Source organism: Fomitiporia mediterranea (genome assembly GCF_000271605.1).
Source record: "Fomitiporia mediterranea MF3/22 unplaced genomic scaffold FOMMEscaffold_5, whole genome shotgun sequence".
NCBI classification, from domain to species: domain Eukaryota; kingdom Fungi; phylum Basidiomycota; class Agaricomycetes; order Hymenochaetales; family Hymenochaetaceae; genus Fomitiporia; species Fomitiporia mediterranea.
This window is the reverse complement of record NW_006760390.1, coordinates 1,426,412-1,443,632: the sequence shown is the minus strand read 5'-3', so window position 1 is coordinate 1,443,632 and position 17,221 is coordinate 1,426,412. Positions and strand designations below refer to the sequence as shown.

Genomic DNA, 17,221 nt, shown 5'->3' with positions numbered 1-17,221 from the left:
AGAAACATACTTAGCGGACTCATCCGCCATATTTCATCATTTGGTAAAAAACATAATTACGGAATATGCAAATGAGATGCAACTATGCAAATGATTTGATACAAGACTTAGAGACAAGAAAGGACCTTATTTTCAGCCTCTCTCTGGTCTCCGATAGTTCTTGGTCTGTCTATGAGTTAAGAGACTCGTCATTCTCATAACAGTGAGTTCGTAAGGATAGATGGACTGGATTGATTCCAGATAGAGCTTCCAAAGAAAAACGAGACTCAAACCTAGCTTCTTCCTGGGCCTGGGTTGAGAGGTTCACGTTCTCCCGCGTCATTCTGGCTTTTTGACCGACGCATCCAAACAAACGGGTTTCGTGAACCCTCTCCGGAAGCAGACGGCGTTGTAGCCTTCGGCGTCACTCTCCCAACAGTTCCGTAATTGAAAGTGAGGCTAAGAGTGCTTCGACTTCTGGCGAATGAAGTACGCTCGAGCACCTCTTCCTCCATTTCTTCTTCCTCCTCAATACGTTCCTCTGTTAAACAAGTCAGGAACCGCGTCGATCAAAAATTTGTGACTCCGGACAGACCTTCTCCAAACACAGCGTCCATCTCTTCCAGAGGCACTCCCTTGGTCTCGGGGAAGACTGGTTGAAATACGAAACATTGTCAACTAACACGACTTTTCTCAAATGAGTACTTACGGAAGTAGACTGTTTAAAACAAATCAATAACGACGAAAACTTTATTCACGCGTACTGACGTACCAAGAATGAAACTGCAAGTGCAGAAGAAGCCGTGCAATGGGTACAGACGCCATTGAATCGCAGTTTGCAGAATTGGGGTCATCTCACCAACTAATCGGAGAAAACTTAGTCAACAATTGTTTTTCATGTTAAGTCACATTCACTAACCGAGGAAATTGAATGCCCAGTTTGTCGCCGTGGAAATAGACACACCCTTGGCACGAACTGTTAAGGGCATAATCTGATTTCACTACGTGAGTAATCATTTGCTATGAATCTATTGTTTCCATAGCGTACCTCAGGCGGATACAACCACGGAATGGGTCCCCAACTGTAGCCAAAGGCAGCATTGAAAATGATGACACAGATAACAACTGCTTGCGGAGTTTTGGGAACATCAATGTACATCCACCATCCTGTCAGGATCAACGAAATGGCCATCTATAATATTATGCGCAGAGATTCTTCAAGGACCAAATTGTCATGCTTACCGGAACAGCACCAGACATCAAGATTGCACGACGCCCCCAGCGGTCAACCAAGAACCAGGTTGGAACGGTACTCATTAGATAAATTAGAGCATTGATTCCTGCCATGAGGATAGCATCACGACCAATCCAGCCAGCCTCTGCGAAGACATAGAATCAGGCGTGAAAGACACCAATCAATGCAGTACAAACCTTCGAAAACCCGAGCTGTATGCAGTGTAAGTAAAGTACCAAAGCAGGAATTCCGAATGACTTACGGGCGTAATATGAGATTACTTCCAGTCATAACGTCAGTTTCGGATTAGAGGCGGGCGCATCATAGATGGTCATACCGTTAATACCATTCTACGCGTCAAGATCAGTAAGATGCCAAATGGATTAAAATAATGCGCATACCAACTGAGCAAAGGCCTGTGAAGACATAGCCAGAAGAACGCGTTTCTTGTATTTCTTCCACATTACCATGTAAGATCTTGCCTCGCCTGATTCACGCTGGTAGATTGCAATCAGACTACGTCAAGGATGAATCACATCGCAACTTATTACCTCGAATATGACTCTGTCTTTAATCTCCTGGAACTCCTCTCGTGCAGTGACGTTGTTCGGGTCACCACCATGCAAGTCGGCAATTACGCGCATGCCTTCATCATCTCGGTCGGTATCTATCAGCCACCTGCAACGTAACATGAACATCATGTTTAGAAAGACAATGCTGTGGACTTACCTCGGGCTTTCTGGCATAAGCAATGAACCTCCCGCAAGAATTCCACCGATAACGCATTGCATAAATAATGGCAAGCGCCAAGAATAGTCAGAGTCGATGTATGAGCAAGCATAATCCGTCCACTGTAAACGAATAGTTAACGAAAATTCTCAACGTCAACTATCTGCGACGAAAGACGTACAACAGAGAAAGCATATCCAAAGATGTTTCCGGTGAATTCCATGCAAGCGAGCGCTCCTCTCTGACAAGAAGCACAGTGAATATGCAAATAATGTGAAACAGGGGATCTCGCAAACGTACATGATTTGGAGGCGATATTTCACTCTGGTATATAGGAACAATTGTCCTGAACATAATAGGTTAGAAATAGCCGTAATATGGATAGCTGAGATACATACGAAAGCAAACCGACTCCGCAACCGCTGACAAGTCTGCCGACGATCATCATGTAGAATCCTGTTGTGAAGGTCTGGATAGCACCACCGATAGTGAAGACGAGTGCACCCCAGAAGAGAGTCATCCTCCGGCCGATTACGTCCCCTATACGGCCAGCAGCGAGAGAAGTAACTAAAACGCAAAACACATATGAGATTCGCCAATTCAATGAAGAAAGAAGCATTGCGAAAGAACATACTAAAGGCACCGATTTCCAGAATTGCGACCATAGTACCCAACTGAAAGTCAGTCAGAGTGAAATAGTTCTGGAAATATGGGCCTGTGATGATCCCGGACATGACACTAATAAAAGCCAGATGAGCTGATGGATGCGCGAGTAACTGATGGTGGCGAGCGCTCACCCTTGGTCATAGCCAAACTGGAGATCGAACGGGATTGAGTTGATGAATGACGAACGAGAGATTGAATTGATATACAGACCAGAAATACACCAAGACTAGCGAAGATGGAGATCGCATAGAGGAGCGAGTTGCCCACAAGGCGGGAGCCTCGAGGAGGCGGAGCAGCCTGCGGGACGTCCATAGTGCATGCGATGAACGTGTCGACAGACCGTGGTGGATGGAGACGAAGAAAGGACAGTGGTCGCCGTGATGGAGGAGGAGTGTGCTAGTGTTGGTCTAGTAAACGGGGTGAAAAGAGTGTGGCGAAAAGGGATTGTTTGTTTGGAGCTAGAGCAGTCACCGCACGACCACATGATTCATTTCACGTAAACAATCTCTCGGACCTTGGCTCTATCACCTCTTCTTCCTCGTCTCAATAACATTAAATGGCACCAGAGTCCGTCTCCTCCCTCGGCGACTCAGACGATAGCGACGACGCCTACGACTCCGACGAGGAGTTCCGCATCGCTCAGCAGGAATGGGAGGAAAATCTCCAACAGCTCCAGCTCCTCCTTTCCGTCGTCCTTCTGCCCTACGTCGGTAAATGGCTCGGACGGAAATGGGCTCATAACAGTACGTGTACTTATTCTAAACTATCTACAATACCCTCACTCACTGATCTCCTCAGTTTACGATCGATATTTACAAGTAGGCTGGAGCCGCGCTCTTTTCTTCGGCGGACCGTCATCATAATAGAGCACTCGCACACATACCATGTCATGCATTACAATGCAATGTATTCGTCTATAATACTACCGATTCCCCGCCTCCCACTCTTCTATCCACTTAACCATCTCCATCACGCCCCACATCGGTTGAAAACCAGAACTCAACATCCGGTCCTTCATCTCCTTCGCCAACGTCCAGGCATCCCTCCGTATCAACCCATTCAAGATTATATACCACGTATCATGCCGGAATGGTATCCCGCTTCTAACTAGCATGTTGTAATAATCCATGAAAAAGTCCATTCCTTCCGGGTTCGAATTCTCCAGACAAGCCTTGAACAGGACATGGTATGTGCCCAATTTGAGCTGCACACCACGTCTCTTCATCGTTTTCACAACCTCCGACGTAATCAATGCAACCAACTGTTTGTCCAGCTCTTGGCTCCGGTGCACTCCTGCAAGGAACGATGTATACGTGACGATGTTCGGCCTTGTATCCTTCATGCGTTCCATCTGCTGCAAAAGCTCCCAAGCAGTCTTTACGCCCTCGCGTGTACCCTCCCGCACTTGCGAGTTGATAATCGCGCTGTACGTCGCGACATTCTGCTTCACACCCATACTGTCCATAACCTCTAGCAGTCTCGCCGTGCCATTCGGTATACCCGCTTTCAAAATAGCCGAAAGAATCGTCGTAAACGTGAACACATCCGGTTCGACGCCCGCCTCTGTAAGTTGTCGCACGAAGTCCGCAACACCATGTAAATCCGCCCTCTTGGCATAGTGGGCAATAAACGTATTGTACGAGACGATGTCCGGTTGCGGTCCATGCTTCTTCATTTCTTCGAATAGCTTCACAGCATCTGTTAGACGTCTCTCTAAGAGGTATCCGTTCAAGATCGTGTTGAAGACAAATATCAACCCGTCCTCCTGATTCGGGTGCGCCCTTTTGAACTCTTCAAACGTTTTCATCGCAAGTGTTGCACGACGAGCTTGAAAAAGACATGCTATCCTTGCACCATACGAAGTAGCGTTGAGAGGTATACGTTCCTTCTTCATAACGTCCCACGTTAAAAGTAGTCGCTCGACCTGGTGCGTATCGCGGTACCCTTCTAGCAAGGAATTCCATATATCAATGTTTGGGCTATACCCGATTCGCAGAATCGTTGCCCAGAGGTTTTCCGCCCCGTCGTCCATCCGCGCGACAATGAAAGCGTACATAAGTATACCCCACACTTTCTGCGAAACGGTAACCAAATGGTGTGTATCCGGATTCAACTGTGATTCACCCGTCACCGCCCATCGAGTCTTGCCATGAAAGCCGTTGGATAATATCCGTTTCACATTTTCCAACCGCCTCTCTACCATCTTCTCCTTGAGTAAGTTACGAACGTGAGCTTTGAAGACTTCAGGTTTTTGTACGAGCTTCGCCATACCAGTAGCTTCTGCGTACCTACTCGTCTGCGCGAGTAAATGATCCACATGTGGGATTTCGTAAGTCGTCAGATCACGTCCCAAATTCAAAACGTTGTCTCGTGTAACTCGATGAGAAGTGCGTCGTAAGACTAATTGCAAGGCATCGTTAAACTTGTCGAGTTGAGCATGAGCTGCGAGAGTTATAGCCATGATATCCGCAACGTCCACGCGATTTATATCGGGATTCTCTATCCTGGGCTGGGTGGACTCGCCGTCTATTTCGTGCGATGCAACATCTAAATTGTCCGTAGCTTTCTCTAGTCCAGATTCATCCAAATCCAGTACAGTGCGTTCAAGCCGTTCATAAACCTTAATCACCCTTTCCGGTTGCCCCTTCGCAAGCAAGCAAAGCAACATCTGACGGAAACCCTCCGCATACCCAGCCCCCACACATACAAACGCCAATTCTTCCATCACATGTAGCTCATGCTCCTTTCGTTTCTTCAAACCGTCAAGGTCCGAAAACGCGTTGAGCAGCATGATAGACGTAACACCATAGTGTTCAGGACCAAGCACCAATCGAGGATACTTGTTCTCGATATGACGGTAGGCAGCCCACACGCCGAGGACATCTTTATCCAGCGCGCATTTGCGCATTTGAGAAGCATAGTGGCTTAGGTCATTTTCTGGACCCCCGGTAAAGTCGAGTATTGACGGCTTTGCATTGGTCGTGCGTGCGGTCGCCTCAGCAGAATAGCAGCGCGTTGAGGAGGTCGGACGCAACTGCCGAGAAGACTTTGTGAATCGACATGGGTTATGTGTAATGAGGAGACGAGGTGCAAGAAAATCGAGTAAGACTGGCTGCGATGGAGTCGCGCATTTCAATAATGCGCGTCGCATTCCAGAGTGCCTTGTTCAAGAACACAGTCTACTTTTTAACTCTCGAAGATCTCTGTACATGGCTTATGTAAACACTGGTATTAATTTAAAAATAGCTTGAGAGGGGACTGTATATTTTTTCTAGCTATTCAATGCATGTACGTTGACGCGTGAAATGTCTAAAGATACTAGGCTGAACCGCTGGACTGTGTAATGTTTTCCCGGTCTACAAAGCTCCGCTTCCACTTTTCCATATTCTCAACAGCATATGAATCCCTACCAGTGCCCTTAGAATCTCCAAAGAAATATGTTGAATTACCGTGACCAGCAGCAATAGCCTTCAGTTGTTCGAGTCTCCGCAGCTCAAGCAGTGCATCTAGAGCCTTGCGCCTCTCTTCATTTGTCGGCGTCGCATTAGGCTCAGTCAAAGCCGCTGCAAGTATGTCCACCTGTTGAGACAGCGCTTTACCTTCGTTCCTTGCTGCTTCAAGTTGCCCTTCTGATTCGAGAATAAGCTTCTGCTTCTGTCCTGCAGACGTGTTGAGCTGTGCCTGTAGCCCTGTCATATTTTTGTCAACAAAAGGTAGTTTAAGTACGAGACGTCGGGAATACTTACGCCCTTCAGATTCCAGAATAGCACGCTGCTTGTGGCCTTCTGCGACGTTTACCAGAGCCTGCGTGTCGAGAATTTGCTTCCGTCTTTCTCGCTCCGCAGCCATTTGAAGCTCAAGTTGTTTCTCTACTTCTCGGTTGGATGGGTGAAAGTTCTGCACCTCAAACCGCGTGCATTCAACGCCCCATTTCTAAGCACACTTTGTTCGAACCGTACGTATCAGAAAGGAAGAGGAATTGTAGACGCACACTGATACTATTACCAATAGTTTCGTGCAACTTGCCGTTGATTTTATTTCTGTCCCCAATGACTTCGTCGTACTGCAAATCATCGTATTAATACAATATTGAACCAACAAAAGTGACCACTCATATTAAACTTACCGAGAAATGACCAATAACAGAACGCATAGCCGACGTGCCTATATTTGCGACGTTCTTTTTGAAATTATCCACGGAGAAGCACGCATCGTACGAGTCCTTTACTCGGAAGAAAAGAGAGCCAGAAACAAGCACAGGAACGTTGTCGCTTGTGAATCCAGTGAGGTCCGTGATATTCACCTATGCATGGTACGATAAGTTAGTCTACCCATATATTTTCACAATAGTTATACGGTAGATAGAACTTACTGACGTCTCACGCATGTCAACTTCTTGTATGGTGTGATATAATGGGACCATAAGGCTAAGGCCAGGTTCTAGCTTGACTGGATTCCTTCCGAGCGATAATCTCCATCCCTCATGTCCTTGATGAACAATCGCAAACAACGTGCGAACCTGTCCTGCGCTCCGAGGTGCAAAAGTACGGGCGAGTGTCGGTCTGGATGCTCGCAGCAAGTGACGAGAAGCTGGTGTAATCATGCCCATGGTCGAGAAGTAGCAGGAAACTACTAAAGATATGTTCCCTGGAACCACACAGTACGAACAGAAGGAAAGACTTATAGAAGAGTGGAATTTATTTATGAAGCAACATGGTGGTCCGGCAGCAAGTGACGCGTCTGAGAGGCAATAACACAAAAGTAGTCTTTCAAAATCGACGCGTTGATTCGGCAACGAAGTGTGGGTCCTTGTATTAGCTTATTTCTCTCAAATGTAATGGATTGAATGTAATAAATTAATGTCCTCCAAATGATAAGGATACACAAGAGAAAGCAAATCTATGCAACGGTATAGACCAGCCATGCAACAGTAAATAAACAATTATAAACGGTGAGTAAGCTGATATCTAGACTTTCGCTATTAGACGACGAGTTTCCTGTGGAGTAAAGTGAAGGATAATGGAAAGAACGCGAACAAGGTGAGGCTGAACGTGCAAAGAGCGTCAGTATTCACGGACTGATAATGCTTGGTGACAACTCACTCTCATATCTTTATGTTCTAAAAATTGCAGAATGACGTTTCGGAGGTACTCCAGGTTAACCTCCTGATCACTTGTTGCGGGTGATGGGGAGCCTACTCGCGACGTCGACGCAAGTTCTGGTGTGGATGGAGTGGGGGATGATAGAATTGCTTCGGAAGAATTCTCATGCCGTGCGACATTTCCCCAATAGCCTATGCCAGGATTTCTCTGTCGTTCAAGGAATGCGGCTGAAGTCTGTACTTTTCGGAGCTCTTCCCGCAGAGTCTAAAAGCAAGATTGTCATCATGGAATGGATTTGTGCGGGACTTTGATGGCCTTACTTTGTTCGATGCCCTGACTTGCCGTTCTCTTTCCTTGGCTTCGGCAACGTCACGTTCGTACTGCTCTGACCGCTCTTCGAAATCGGAATTTTGCTTTTGTAGCCTTGCCTAAGGATAGCTGGTAAGCAAGGTAGTCCAAAGTCATCCACCTACAATGACCTACCTCAAGCTCATTCACACGATCCTTCTGACGATCCAACTCGACTAGTTGTTCTTTGTACACGGATGTCTCGTGTTGAAGGGCTTCGATCTCACGCCGTAACTTCATCATCTCCTCTTCCGTAACCCCCTTCGTCTGAGAAGACGTGTCTATGCTCTTTTTGAGTGCTTCAATCTCTTGTGTCTTCTGCTGCAGACTCCGACTAAGTGCAACTTCCGTGTCGTTTCTATCGCGCTCAACCTCCGTCAATCGGGCAGTTAGCTCGTTAATCCTCGCCTCATACTTCGCTTCCGAGACAGCACGTAGGCGGACATCATCATTTGCCGGCGCAGCAGGCTTCTGCAAGCGATATTCAAGTTCCCTCTGCGCGTCAGCCAGCTCTTCTGCCAAGAGTGAGTTGCGCTCCGTCAATTCTCTAAGCTGGAACTGCAATTCCGATGTACTGCTCTGTAATGATTCAAGAGCTGACTGAGAAGATTCGACTTCAGCCTGTCGCATTTGGAGTTGATCGAACAGAGAATCGCGTTCGGAGTTCAAAGATCGGACGGAGTTCTCGAGCGTCTGGATTTTTGCGTTCTTCGCAGAGACTTCCTTCTGGAAAGCTGCCTTCGAGTGTGTCAGACACCAATTCTTCCCCTCAGAGGTGAACATACCTTGATCGATGCAACCTCCAGCTCTATTTGACCTTTGCGAGCGGTAAACTCCTTTTCCAACTTATCCCTCATACCAGCCAGTTCCTTGTCAAAATGAGACTTCAAGCCTGCGATATCCCTCTCCTTTTCGCCACGAACAACTTCAATCTCATTTTCGAATCTTGCTTTTTCAAGCCTTTCCCGTTCCAATGCCGCTCTCTCCTTTTCCTTCAGGGATTCAACTTCCTTGACGGCATCATCCCTCTCTTTCTCCGCCTTGGTAAGTTTTTGCCGTACGGTTTTCAGAAGACTAACGGCCTTCACCCGTTTCTCCTCTTCGTCCTTAGCGGTATTCCTGAGTTTCTGCGCCTCTGCACGAGCCTGTTCAATTTCCACTTGTCGAGCCCGGGCGTCCTCCTCTGCCTGCATCGTCGAAACTTGAGCGGCTTTTAGAAGAGCCTCGGATTCTTCAAGCTGTTTGCGAAGATTGTCAACTAGTTCTGTCTGTGAGCGGCTTTCTAGACGATGGGTATCGCGGAGTTCGTCAATCCGCTCGTCGTACGCTTCACGAGGAACATAAGAAGTGTGCTCGTAGGATAAATATTAACGACTAACTGCTCAGCTTGCCATTCAAGCGTTTAATTTCTTCTTGCGACAGCTGCACGCCTTTGTTTTAAAAAGAATATATTGTGTTGAGGATTGAGCATACATACGTTTCGTTGCTGGTTCAGATCCTGCAGACACTTCCTAAGTTCTTCTACGTCTTCCACGTTTCGAACTGGGGTGAGTTCCGCAAGCACGGCGTTTACGGCGTCTTGGCTTGCAGTTAATCGCTTCAGAGAAGTGCTTACGTCTGCGCGATAACTATCAGAACTAGAAAACAGTTCAGGCCAAGCAAACGCATACCATTAAATTGAGCCTCCAGGAGCTTCAGTCTGGTTTCTAGACCTTCAGTATCCTCTTCCGTTCCGCTTGGTTTCGCAGGGCTTTCCAAAACTGGAGAAGCAGAGAGATGAGACGATTGAGATGACTGCGATGCCGACAGATTAGTCGGTACAGGTGACGCGAGAGGGAGCGGAATATCCGCTTCTGGATATCGAGGTGTAGGCGAAATCGTAATCTTGAAGTCCCTGCTCTTTGCAGTACTATCCCCACCATTACCGACTGAAGGTTCCACCACATCTTCCGCCAATGGATGGCTTTCTAACGGTACATCCATAATCTGAAGAGATAATGGGATGGGAGCTGGTATATCAATTGGTACGGGCGAGGTGGGTACAGAATCGGGAAGAGGGACCGATCTGGGTGACACAACTTCGTTCGTTGGTGCTGGCCGGTGAGGGCCTGGTGAGGGTGCATGCGAGGGTGTCGGTGTTGGAGAAGTAGATACATCCCCGATAGCAAAAGACGCGCGCAATCGCTCCTCAAGTCCGGGTTTCGACACTGGTCTAAGCTCGCGGTCTGGCTTCGGTGAAGAGCTACCAGCACGAGGAGACTCTGCTGATGGCGAAGTAGCTGTATATGGACGCTGCGCAGCAAGCGATTTACGTAGGTTACTAAAAGCTGACTCGGCGAGAGTGCCTGTGGAATGTGCAACGCTGGACAGGTCAAAGGACGCGGAACCACGCGCATGCTGGTGATTCAACCGCTCCGAGTCTGTTGCGAGTTCCTGAGATTCAGAGCGGCCTGGATGGCTTGGTCGAGGTTGTGGTTGTGCAAGGTTTTCCATCACATTTCTGAAGCCAGAAAACATGATGCTACTGGAAGTTGTCTGAGGGAGTGTGTGTGCTGGAACCGGCTAAGGGACGTTTGTGAAGCATTAATAGATGCGTACGTAATACACCTTATTTGGTCTCATTCACATTCAGAGAATTATACCGTTTGTATCCAATTTATTTTTGAAAAGCACGAACGATAGCAGCGTGCCGTAAAAATATCTAATTAATGAGCAGAGTGGGATTGACATATACAAATGCTCAGTATATTAATAGATAGATGCAAATTTCTATGCTGTTTCGAGGATCTTGGTCACGATACCAGTGCCAACTTGAAAAGGCACGTCAGTAAACAAGCATACAACACACATAAAGCAGGGACATACCCGTCTTGCCACCCTCGCGGAGAGTGAAGCGCGTGCCAACTTCAGCAGCTGCATCGTACAGAAGGTTGCATACCATCTCAACGTGGTCTCCAGGCATAACCATCTTCTCCTTGGCGTCAGGAGTACCCTCCGGGAATTCCAATGTAACAGTAATGTCAGCGGTACGCAAGAATAGCTGAGGTTTGTAGCTAGCCATGAAAGGAGTGTAGCGACCACCCTCGTCCTTCGTAAGTACCTGTACGAAGTAATTCAGTAGCCTTCTCAACAGATAGCATAAGGACGGACATAGATCTGAGCATGGAACCTCTTGACAGGCTTGATGGAGCCAGGAGCAGCGAGTACCATACCACGACGGACTTGCTCTTTCTTCACACCACGAAGAAGCGCTCCCATATTGTCACCAGGTTCTCCCTAAGATAAGCAATTCAGATTTAGCTCGCAGTGTCAACACTTGATCACACACTCGATCAAGCTCCTTGTGGAACATTTCTGAAAAGAGGCAAAAAAATTATAATCTACTTGCCCAGGTTCCCGACATGCCAACTTACCAATTCCCGTAAGCACTGTCTTGAAGCTCGAATTCAAGCCGACAATTTCAATTTCATCACCTTTGTTCGCGACTCCACGCTCAACCTAGATGTGCATGTTAGCTGTCGCACAGAGTAGACTAGCTTCAAACGTACCCGACCAGTAGCAACGGTACCACGTCCAGAGATAGAGAAGACATCCTCAACTGCCATCAAGAACGGTTTGTCGAACTCGCCTATTCAGAAAAAAAGATTCAAGCATGTGTTCAGAAGTCAAGTACGCGAATGTTAGTGACTTACGAGGAGGCAGCTCAAGCCATGCATCGCAAGCCGCTACCAGTTCACGGATCTTGTCGGCACCAGTTTCGGGGTTACGACCTTCCAAAGCAGCAAGAGCAGAGCCCATAATGATCGGAGTATTTTCGCCGTCAAAGTTGTAAGTCGAAAGCAGGTCACGCATCTCCATATCGACAAGCTCAAGCATTTCCTTGTCGTCGACCATATCTACCTTGTTAATGAAAACAACCAGTTTTTTAATCCCGACCTGACGAGCCAATAGCAAATGCTCGCGCGTCTGCGGCATTTGTCCATCCGTAGCAGATACAACCTGGAACAATACATGTGTTACGAAAATAAACTTGCAGAGAATTGTAGACTCACAATGATTGCACCATCCATTTGAGCCGCACCAGTAATCATATTTTTAATGTCTGATCGACATTAAATACACAGTTAGCTTCCATACGAAGAAAACTCACAATCCGCATGTCCGGGACAGTCAATATGGCCGTAGTGTCGTGCAGCCGTCTCGTATTCGACGTGAGCAGAGTTGATAGTAATACCACGAGCCTTCTCCTCGGGAGCCTTATCAATTTCCGCATAGTCTGTGAAGGTTGCTCCCCCACTCTCAGCAAGGGTCTTGGTGATAGCTGCAGTTAAGGTGGTTTTGCCATGGTCGACGTGACCGATGGTTCCGATGTTCATGTGAGGTTTTGTGCGCGAATATTTGCCAGTTGCTTCGGCATAACCACGACGCAACACTGACAATATCCAAATGAGTAAGATATAAATAACTATTACGTATATAGAAATACTTACATAAAGATCCGGCATGGGTTTTTGTGGAAAGAGGAACGCTTGAGGGGGATGCAAGAGCGTTTTGGAATGAGCGTGCACAACTGAAGTTTTGCCGGGACACTACAAAGAGATAAGCACGACGTATGAAACAAACTCGCCGAATTTACCAAGAGAAGAAAGTAGACGGCGGCCCGCCATAGCTGGGGCTGCCCGCTGGAGACCAAACATGGTGATGAGTGCGAGCTGGAATGCCTGGAGAGAGTGCTACGTGAAGACTGGATTTTAATACGTGCTTAGGTAATTTCCCACGATTTTTACGCGAAACAGACGCGAATTCAGCGAGCGAGTATCTTTCACGTGAGTGAGAGGCGCGCACCGGCTCTGCTGCCTTTTAACTCCTACAGCCATGGCCTCTCCGGAACGAGCTGAACTTTTAAAAAACGCACTTGCATTTCTTTCGGATCCCAAGGTTGGTGGATATTTCGTTCTGCTTCAGTGACTTTTTGGCTGATCCGCTCAGAGCCAAGAAGCTACCCTCACCCAGCGCATCCAGTTTCTCGAGGCCAAGGGCTTGACTCCTTCGGAGATTGAACATGTTTTAAGACAGGCATCTTTAAAACAGAATGCAAGCATGCCATCCCCTCAGTATCAGGTTCCGTACCAGTATGGACCTCCTCCATATCCTGTATACGGCCCGCATCCGTCTCAGCAGCCATTGGACTGGAGGGACTATTTCGTAAGTCACTTCGCTACTTAGAACATTCCCACTCATCTTAATTGCATACTGCATTTAGATCATGGCTGTTGTTTCCGGAAGTCTGGTATATGGCGCAGTCTCCTTAGCCCGCGTAAGTAGGTCCATGTACAAGTATTTTACATTCACTGAGGTGTGCACAGAAATACTTGTTGCCCCATTTAAGACCACCGACATCGACTGCCTATGAAGCAGACAGAGATGCTTTGTCGGAGCAATTTGACGCTGCTGAGAAAATGTTGAAGGAAATTCAGGCTGAAACTGCAGCAGTTCGCCAAGCGGTTGAAGAACAGAAGGTTAAGGTTGAACAGACCACACAAGATGTCGATGCATGCGTAAAAGAAATGCGCGAAGGGGAGTCTCGGACTCGAGACGAAATGCGGGAGATCAGGGAGGAAATTAATTCCATCCGAGAAATGCTACCAAAAGTAGGTGCTGCTCGTGCAAAGGGAAAAAGAAGCTGGCCATAGATTAACACATCATTGTCTTCTAGATGATTGAAAAGAACAAAGAAAGCCAGTCCCAATCCTTAGGCGAACTCCAGCAAGAGCTCAAGTCTCTTAAAGCTCTTCTCTTGAGCCGAGGACCAGCTTACCCGACCGCACCATCTCCTTCCTTACCAAGTTTCGTCGGACGACCTTCAATACCTGCATGGCAACTTACCGGAAATGGGTCCTCAGATCCTCCTGTCGTACCAGCACCGTCAAATAGCGCCCCTCCGAGTACAAACGGGATAGGGAATTCTATAGATGATAATGCGAAGAAGGAAGACTGAAGGCTGGTAAAACGGCATGACTGGATTTTTTTTACGCGCAAGTTATATTGGGGAACGTAGTACATACAATTTTGCAATCACTATTTTATATTTGCGCAAATGAGTGTTAGATGAGGAAAGGAAAGCGTGCAAGTCAACTGAGAGATAACGTATGTCATAGTTGATCGGCAGCGTACGTACGTACAAATAAGTAGCTTATGTCGGAGCGCGGAACGGAGCGCGTCCCGTGTCCGCTCCTTCATAAAAAACCATGTCAATGCTAGCAGCCTTACGAACAGCGTCGCGCTCAAGTCCAATCCGTGCAGCTGCTTTAGCTGCTGCTCGCCGTCCGCAGAGCTTTTCGCCTTTCGTGCGGACCCTCGTCAGTAAGTTCCATGCCATCCTAGACATTTTTAGAAACAATCTCATTTAGGAATTCGCACATGGTTTTACAGCGAAAAAATACACTAGCGACCATGAAACTATTTCTTTTGACGACGCTACAAACATTGGTACGGTATCCATAACGGATTATGCACAATCGAGTCTTGGGGATGTCGTTTTTGTTGAGTTGCCTGCGGTTGGCACAAAAGTGTCTAAAGGCGGTGCGTATGCCCTCGGCTACAATAACAACGACATGTCAGTTCCGTTAGTCTGACTGGCATAAACAGACCAAATTGGTGCAGTTGAGAGTGTGAAGGCAGCATCGGACATCGTTGAGTTCATCCGATTAATACTTCAGAATACCATGGCTAAACTTAAGGGTTCATATTCCTTCCCCAGTACTCGCCCGTCTCTGGGACTGTAGAAGAAATTAATAGCGGACTTGCAGACCAACCTGGTCTGATTAACAAATCTCCTGAAGACAAAGGTTGAGACACACTCCGAGTGGTGGAATTTTCACTAACAGTTCTTATCTAGCATGGCTTTGCAAAATCAAGCTTTCCAACCCGAGCGAGGCAAGTTCCACAATTCGTTCACTTCACGCCCAAACCTGATTGTTTGCATCCCAAAGGTCGAAGGGTTGATGAACGCAGAGGACTACAAGACACACTGCGAGTCCTCGTGAAGAATCTCGCGATAAATTGTGGTTACCGTAGTCCTTTACGATATGCATTATATAGTTATTCGCAAAAATGGATAGCTTCAACATGCTAGACGGCTTCAACATGCCCAAAACAGTCCATGCGAGTAAATAAGCGTCTTGTTGTCTATCATCACATAATAGAGTTGATTGCGCGACGTAGTTAATTGTGAGTGGTGGTGGTACTACGATGATGGCTTATATTCGACCTCCTCGCCGCGCGCTTCCATGCGCTGCTTCGCCTCCTTCAAGGCCCAGCTTTGTATACTGAACGGGTTCATCAATATTTATCCTTTGCAGAGAGCACAGTTGTTGAGGTTGTCACGAACCTAGTGTCGGGCTTGTAGTAAAGGCCAACTGCCGCAAACACCATGCCTCCGAACATTCCCCAATACCACAACATCTCCCAGCCTTCCCTTTGGCGTGATTGACCAGGTGGTAAAGGCTTTTGCGCGATAAGACGTTAGCGTGATTAACGAGGCATAAGTAGATGGCATTGGGGTAAACATACCTTCTCGCCGAACAGATAACCAGACGGTTCATTGTAGTGCGGCGCACCTCCAGCATTTCGTCGTTGTTGCCTCAGCACAGGTTGGGCATTAATGCGCGGCACACGCCGCGCTACTGTGGACAACATTGATGGTGGTACTTTGGTAGAGGTAGAGTAAGTTATTAAAAGGTGATGAGTTGCGAGTGCCCCCAAGTTGTTACATTTATTACATAATCGCGCAATTTCGGGTGCGCTTTCCGAAGTCCCAAAAGACTCAGTGGGTGACTTCCTGTAGACTTTTGGAAGGATTTCCAGGTTAAAAAGGTACTAGAAAAGGAGTAGTATTATGAGATGATTAGTTCATCAACAGATGAACCATGAGACAATGACTTCATAATGTCTCAGTTAGAATACATACAATATAAGGATGAGAGACACTGAGCAGTCAATTGTCACCTCACCCCTTGTCTATGTGTGCCTCCCTTAAGTTTTCCCTCTTAACAGGTTATGAGCCTTAAGCTCCCTGTATACATACATCCACTATACACTCTAAACTCTTTACTTGCATACATTTGCACACATTCACATTATGGTTCCCTCATGTATGGATACACACTGTAAACCAGCTGATGTACCTAAATACTTTGGTCAAAACATTACAATGCTTAAGACTGAAGTGAACTACAAGATGTAGCACTACTACATTGTTTCTAGTGTTACAGCTACATGCTTCAAACACTTACTAAAGGATAAACTGTAGAACAAAGCTGAGAGGGAGATGGCTAAGACTATTCATACATGTATAGTTAATAACATTACTGACACAATATTGGCAAACTATATACACTTTGATATGTCTATCTCTCAGTTAATGAAAGTGCTTAAAGAACACTTTAACCCCTAGACAGTATGTAAAAAGGTTATTAACAAATCAGCACTGTTTATTTGTAGAGACTATGTAAAACATTTCAGACATACATTAGACAGACTTAAGGAAGCATACACAACTTTGTCTGCTAACAGTAATCTACTACACAACTCTACATACAAAGCAGCAATATTGTTTACCACTCCTGAGCAATATACACATGTAGTAAATACAATAATACAATCTACTAATGCTCAAAACAAAGGCAAACCAGTTGATAAACATAAGAAAGTCAAACTGAAGTAACTAATCCTTACATTACAAAATGCTTACAACAATTACTGTACTAAACAAGTACAAGATTCTAATGATTGGACAAAGAATAATGTACACACTAATACAATGTATAAAGCTAATAAGTAGAGGAAATTCAATCTGCCAAATCTGTTCAATCTAACAAAAGCAAAATGTTTCAATTGTGGAAAAACAGGACATTTCTCTAAGGAATGCTGTAAACCTCCTACTGAAGCTACAAAGCTTGCACACACTAAACATCAAGCTAACATTGTGTATAAAACAAACCAAACTGTAGAAAACATGATGAACACATTTATTATTTAAACCCTAAACAAAAACAACATTAAATTAAAGGAAGGCAATGTTGAAATGAACAATAACACTTATACTCTTATTCTAAGCAACCAGGACAAACAATTTCAAACATACACTTCCTAAGTATGTACT

At 46.2% G+C, this 17,221-nt stretch overlaps 7 protein-coding genes across 7 annotated transcripts; 2 read left to right on the top strand and 5 right to left on the bottom strand.

The window, feature by feature from the left end:
* Window positions 1-2: 2 nt before the first annotated feature.
* On the bottom strand, window positions 3-3,000 carry FOMMEDRAFT_167186 (general substrate transporter). The gene is made up of 19 exons (XM_007265417.1): window positions 2,819-3,000; window positions 2,740-2,756; window positions 2,577-2,680; window positions 2,341-2,509; window positions 2,243-2,288; window positions 2,124-2,183; window positions 1,943-2,064; window positions 1,765-1,891; window positions 1,615-1,710; window positions 1,551-1,563; window positions 1,476-1,493; window positions 1,411-1,425; window positions 1,222-1,358; window positions 1,028-1,171; window positions 899-971; window positions 752-841; window positions 689-697; window positions 575-631; window positions 3-520 (listed from the first exon to the last, which is right to left on the bottom strand). The coding sequence occupies exons 1-19, from the start codon at window positions 2,918-2,920 to the stop codon at window positions 273-275; spliced, it is 1,647 nt and encodes a 548-aa protein (XP_007265479.1). The 5' UTR covers window positions 2,921-3,000; the 3' UTR covers window positions 3-272.
* A 159-nt stretch (window positions 3,001-3,159) lies between these two features.
* On the bottom strand, window positions 3,160-5,132 carry FOMMEDRAFT_19211 (uncharacterized protein). The gene is made up of 2 exons (XM_007265416.1): window positions 3,407-5,132; window positions 3,160-3,351 (listed from the first exon to the last, which is right to left on the bottom strand). The coding sequence occupies exon 1, from the start codon at window positions 4,809-4,811 to the stop codon at window positions 3,531-3,533; it is 1,281 nt and encodes a 426-aa protein (XP_007265478.1). The 5' UTR covers window positions 4,812-5,132; the 3' UTR covers window positions 3,160-3,351; window positions 3,407-3,530.
* Window positions 5,133-5,853: 721 nt separating this feature from the next.
* FOMMEDRAFT_106136 (stomatin family protein) lies at window positions 5,854-7,325 on the bottom strand. The gene is made up of 5 exons (XM_007265415.1): window positions 6,981-7,325; window positions 6,735-6,911; window positions 6,600-6,671; window positions 6,355-6,541; window positions 5,854-6,297 (listed from the first exon to the last, which is right to left on the bottom strand). Exons 1-5 carry the CDS (start codon window positions 7,215-7,217, stop codon window positions 5,927-5,929), a joined length of 1,044 nt encoding a protein of 347 aa, XP_007265477.1. The 5' UTR covers window positions 7,218-7,325; the 3' UTR covers window positions 5,854-5,926.
* A 136-nt stretch (window positions 7,326-7,461) lies between these two features.
* Window positions 7,462-10,583, bottom strand: FOMMEDRAFT_121185 (uncharacterized protein). Its single transcript, XM_007265414.1, has 8 exons — window positions 9,729-10,583; window positions 9,536-9,675; window positions 9,438-9,480; window positions 8,844-9,385; window positions 8,194-8,796; window positions 8,031-8,138; window positions 7,711-7,974; window positions 7,462-7,653 (listed from the first exon to the last, which is right to left on the bottom strand). The coding sequence occupies exons 1-8, from the start codon at window positions 10,573-10,575 to the stop codon at window positions 7,576-7,578; spliced, it is 2,625 nt and encodes an 874-aa protein (XP_007265476.1). The 5' UTR covers window positions 10,576-10,583; the 3' UTR covers window positions 7,462-7,575.
* Window positions 10,584-10,700: 117 nt separating this feature from the next.
* On the bottom strand, window positions 10,701-12,769 carry FOMMEDRAFT_139997 (translation elongation factor Tu). The gene is made up of 11 exons (XM_007265413.1): window positions 12,695-12,769; window positions 12,549-12,647; window positions 12,209-12,490; window positions 12,111-12,160; window positions 11,751-12,057; window positions 11,607-11,686; window positions 11,472-11,556; window positions 11,387-11,412; window positions 11,209-11,334; window positions 10,924-11,158; window positions 10,701-10,868 (listed from the first exon to the last, which is right to left on the bottom strand). The coding sequence occupies exons 1-11, from the start codon at window positions 12,753-12,755 to the stop codon at window positions 10,828-10,830; spliced, it is 1,392 nt and encodes a 463-aa protein (XP_007265475.1). The 5' UTR covers window positions 12,756-12,769; the 3' UTR covers window positions 10,701-10,827.
* Window positions 12,770-12,933: 164 nt separating this feature from the next.
* Window positions 12,934-14,105, top strand: FOMMEDRAFT_106129 (uncharacterized protein; the record flags this gene model as incomplete). The annotated part of the gene is made up of 5 exons (XM_007265412.1): window positions 12,934-12,996; window positions 13,048-13,263; window positions 13,322-13,375; window positions 13,425-13,709; window positions 13,775-14,105. 5 exons carry the CDS (start codon window positions 12,934-12,936, stop codon window positions 14,054-14,056), a joined length of 900 nt encoding a protein of 299 aa, XP_007265474.1. The 3' UTR covers window positions 14,057-14,105.
* Window positions 14,106-14,287: 182 nt separating this feature from the next.
* FOMMEDRAFT_19206 (uncharacterized protein) lies at window positions 14,288-15,772 on the top strand. The gene is made up of 8 exons (XM_007265411.1): window positions 14,288-14,421; window positions 14,491-14,640; window positions 14,707-14,750; window positions 14,819-14,906; window positions 14,957-14,994; window positions 15,051-15,386; window positions 15,449-15,564; window positions 15,631-15,772. Exons 1-6 carry the CDS (start codon window positions 14,307-14,309, stop codon window positions 15,102-15,104), a joined length of 489 nt encoding a protein of 162 aa, XP_007265473.1. The 5' UTR covers window positions 14,288-14,306; the 3' UTR covers window positions 15,105-15,386; window positions 15,449-15,564; window positions 15,631-15,772.
* Window positions 15,773-17,221: the final 1,449 nt, after the last annotated feature.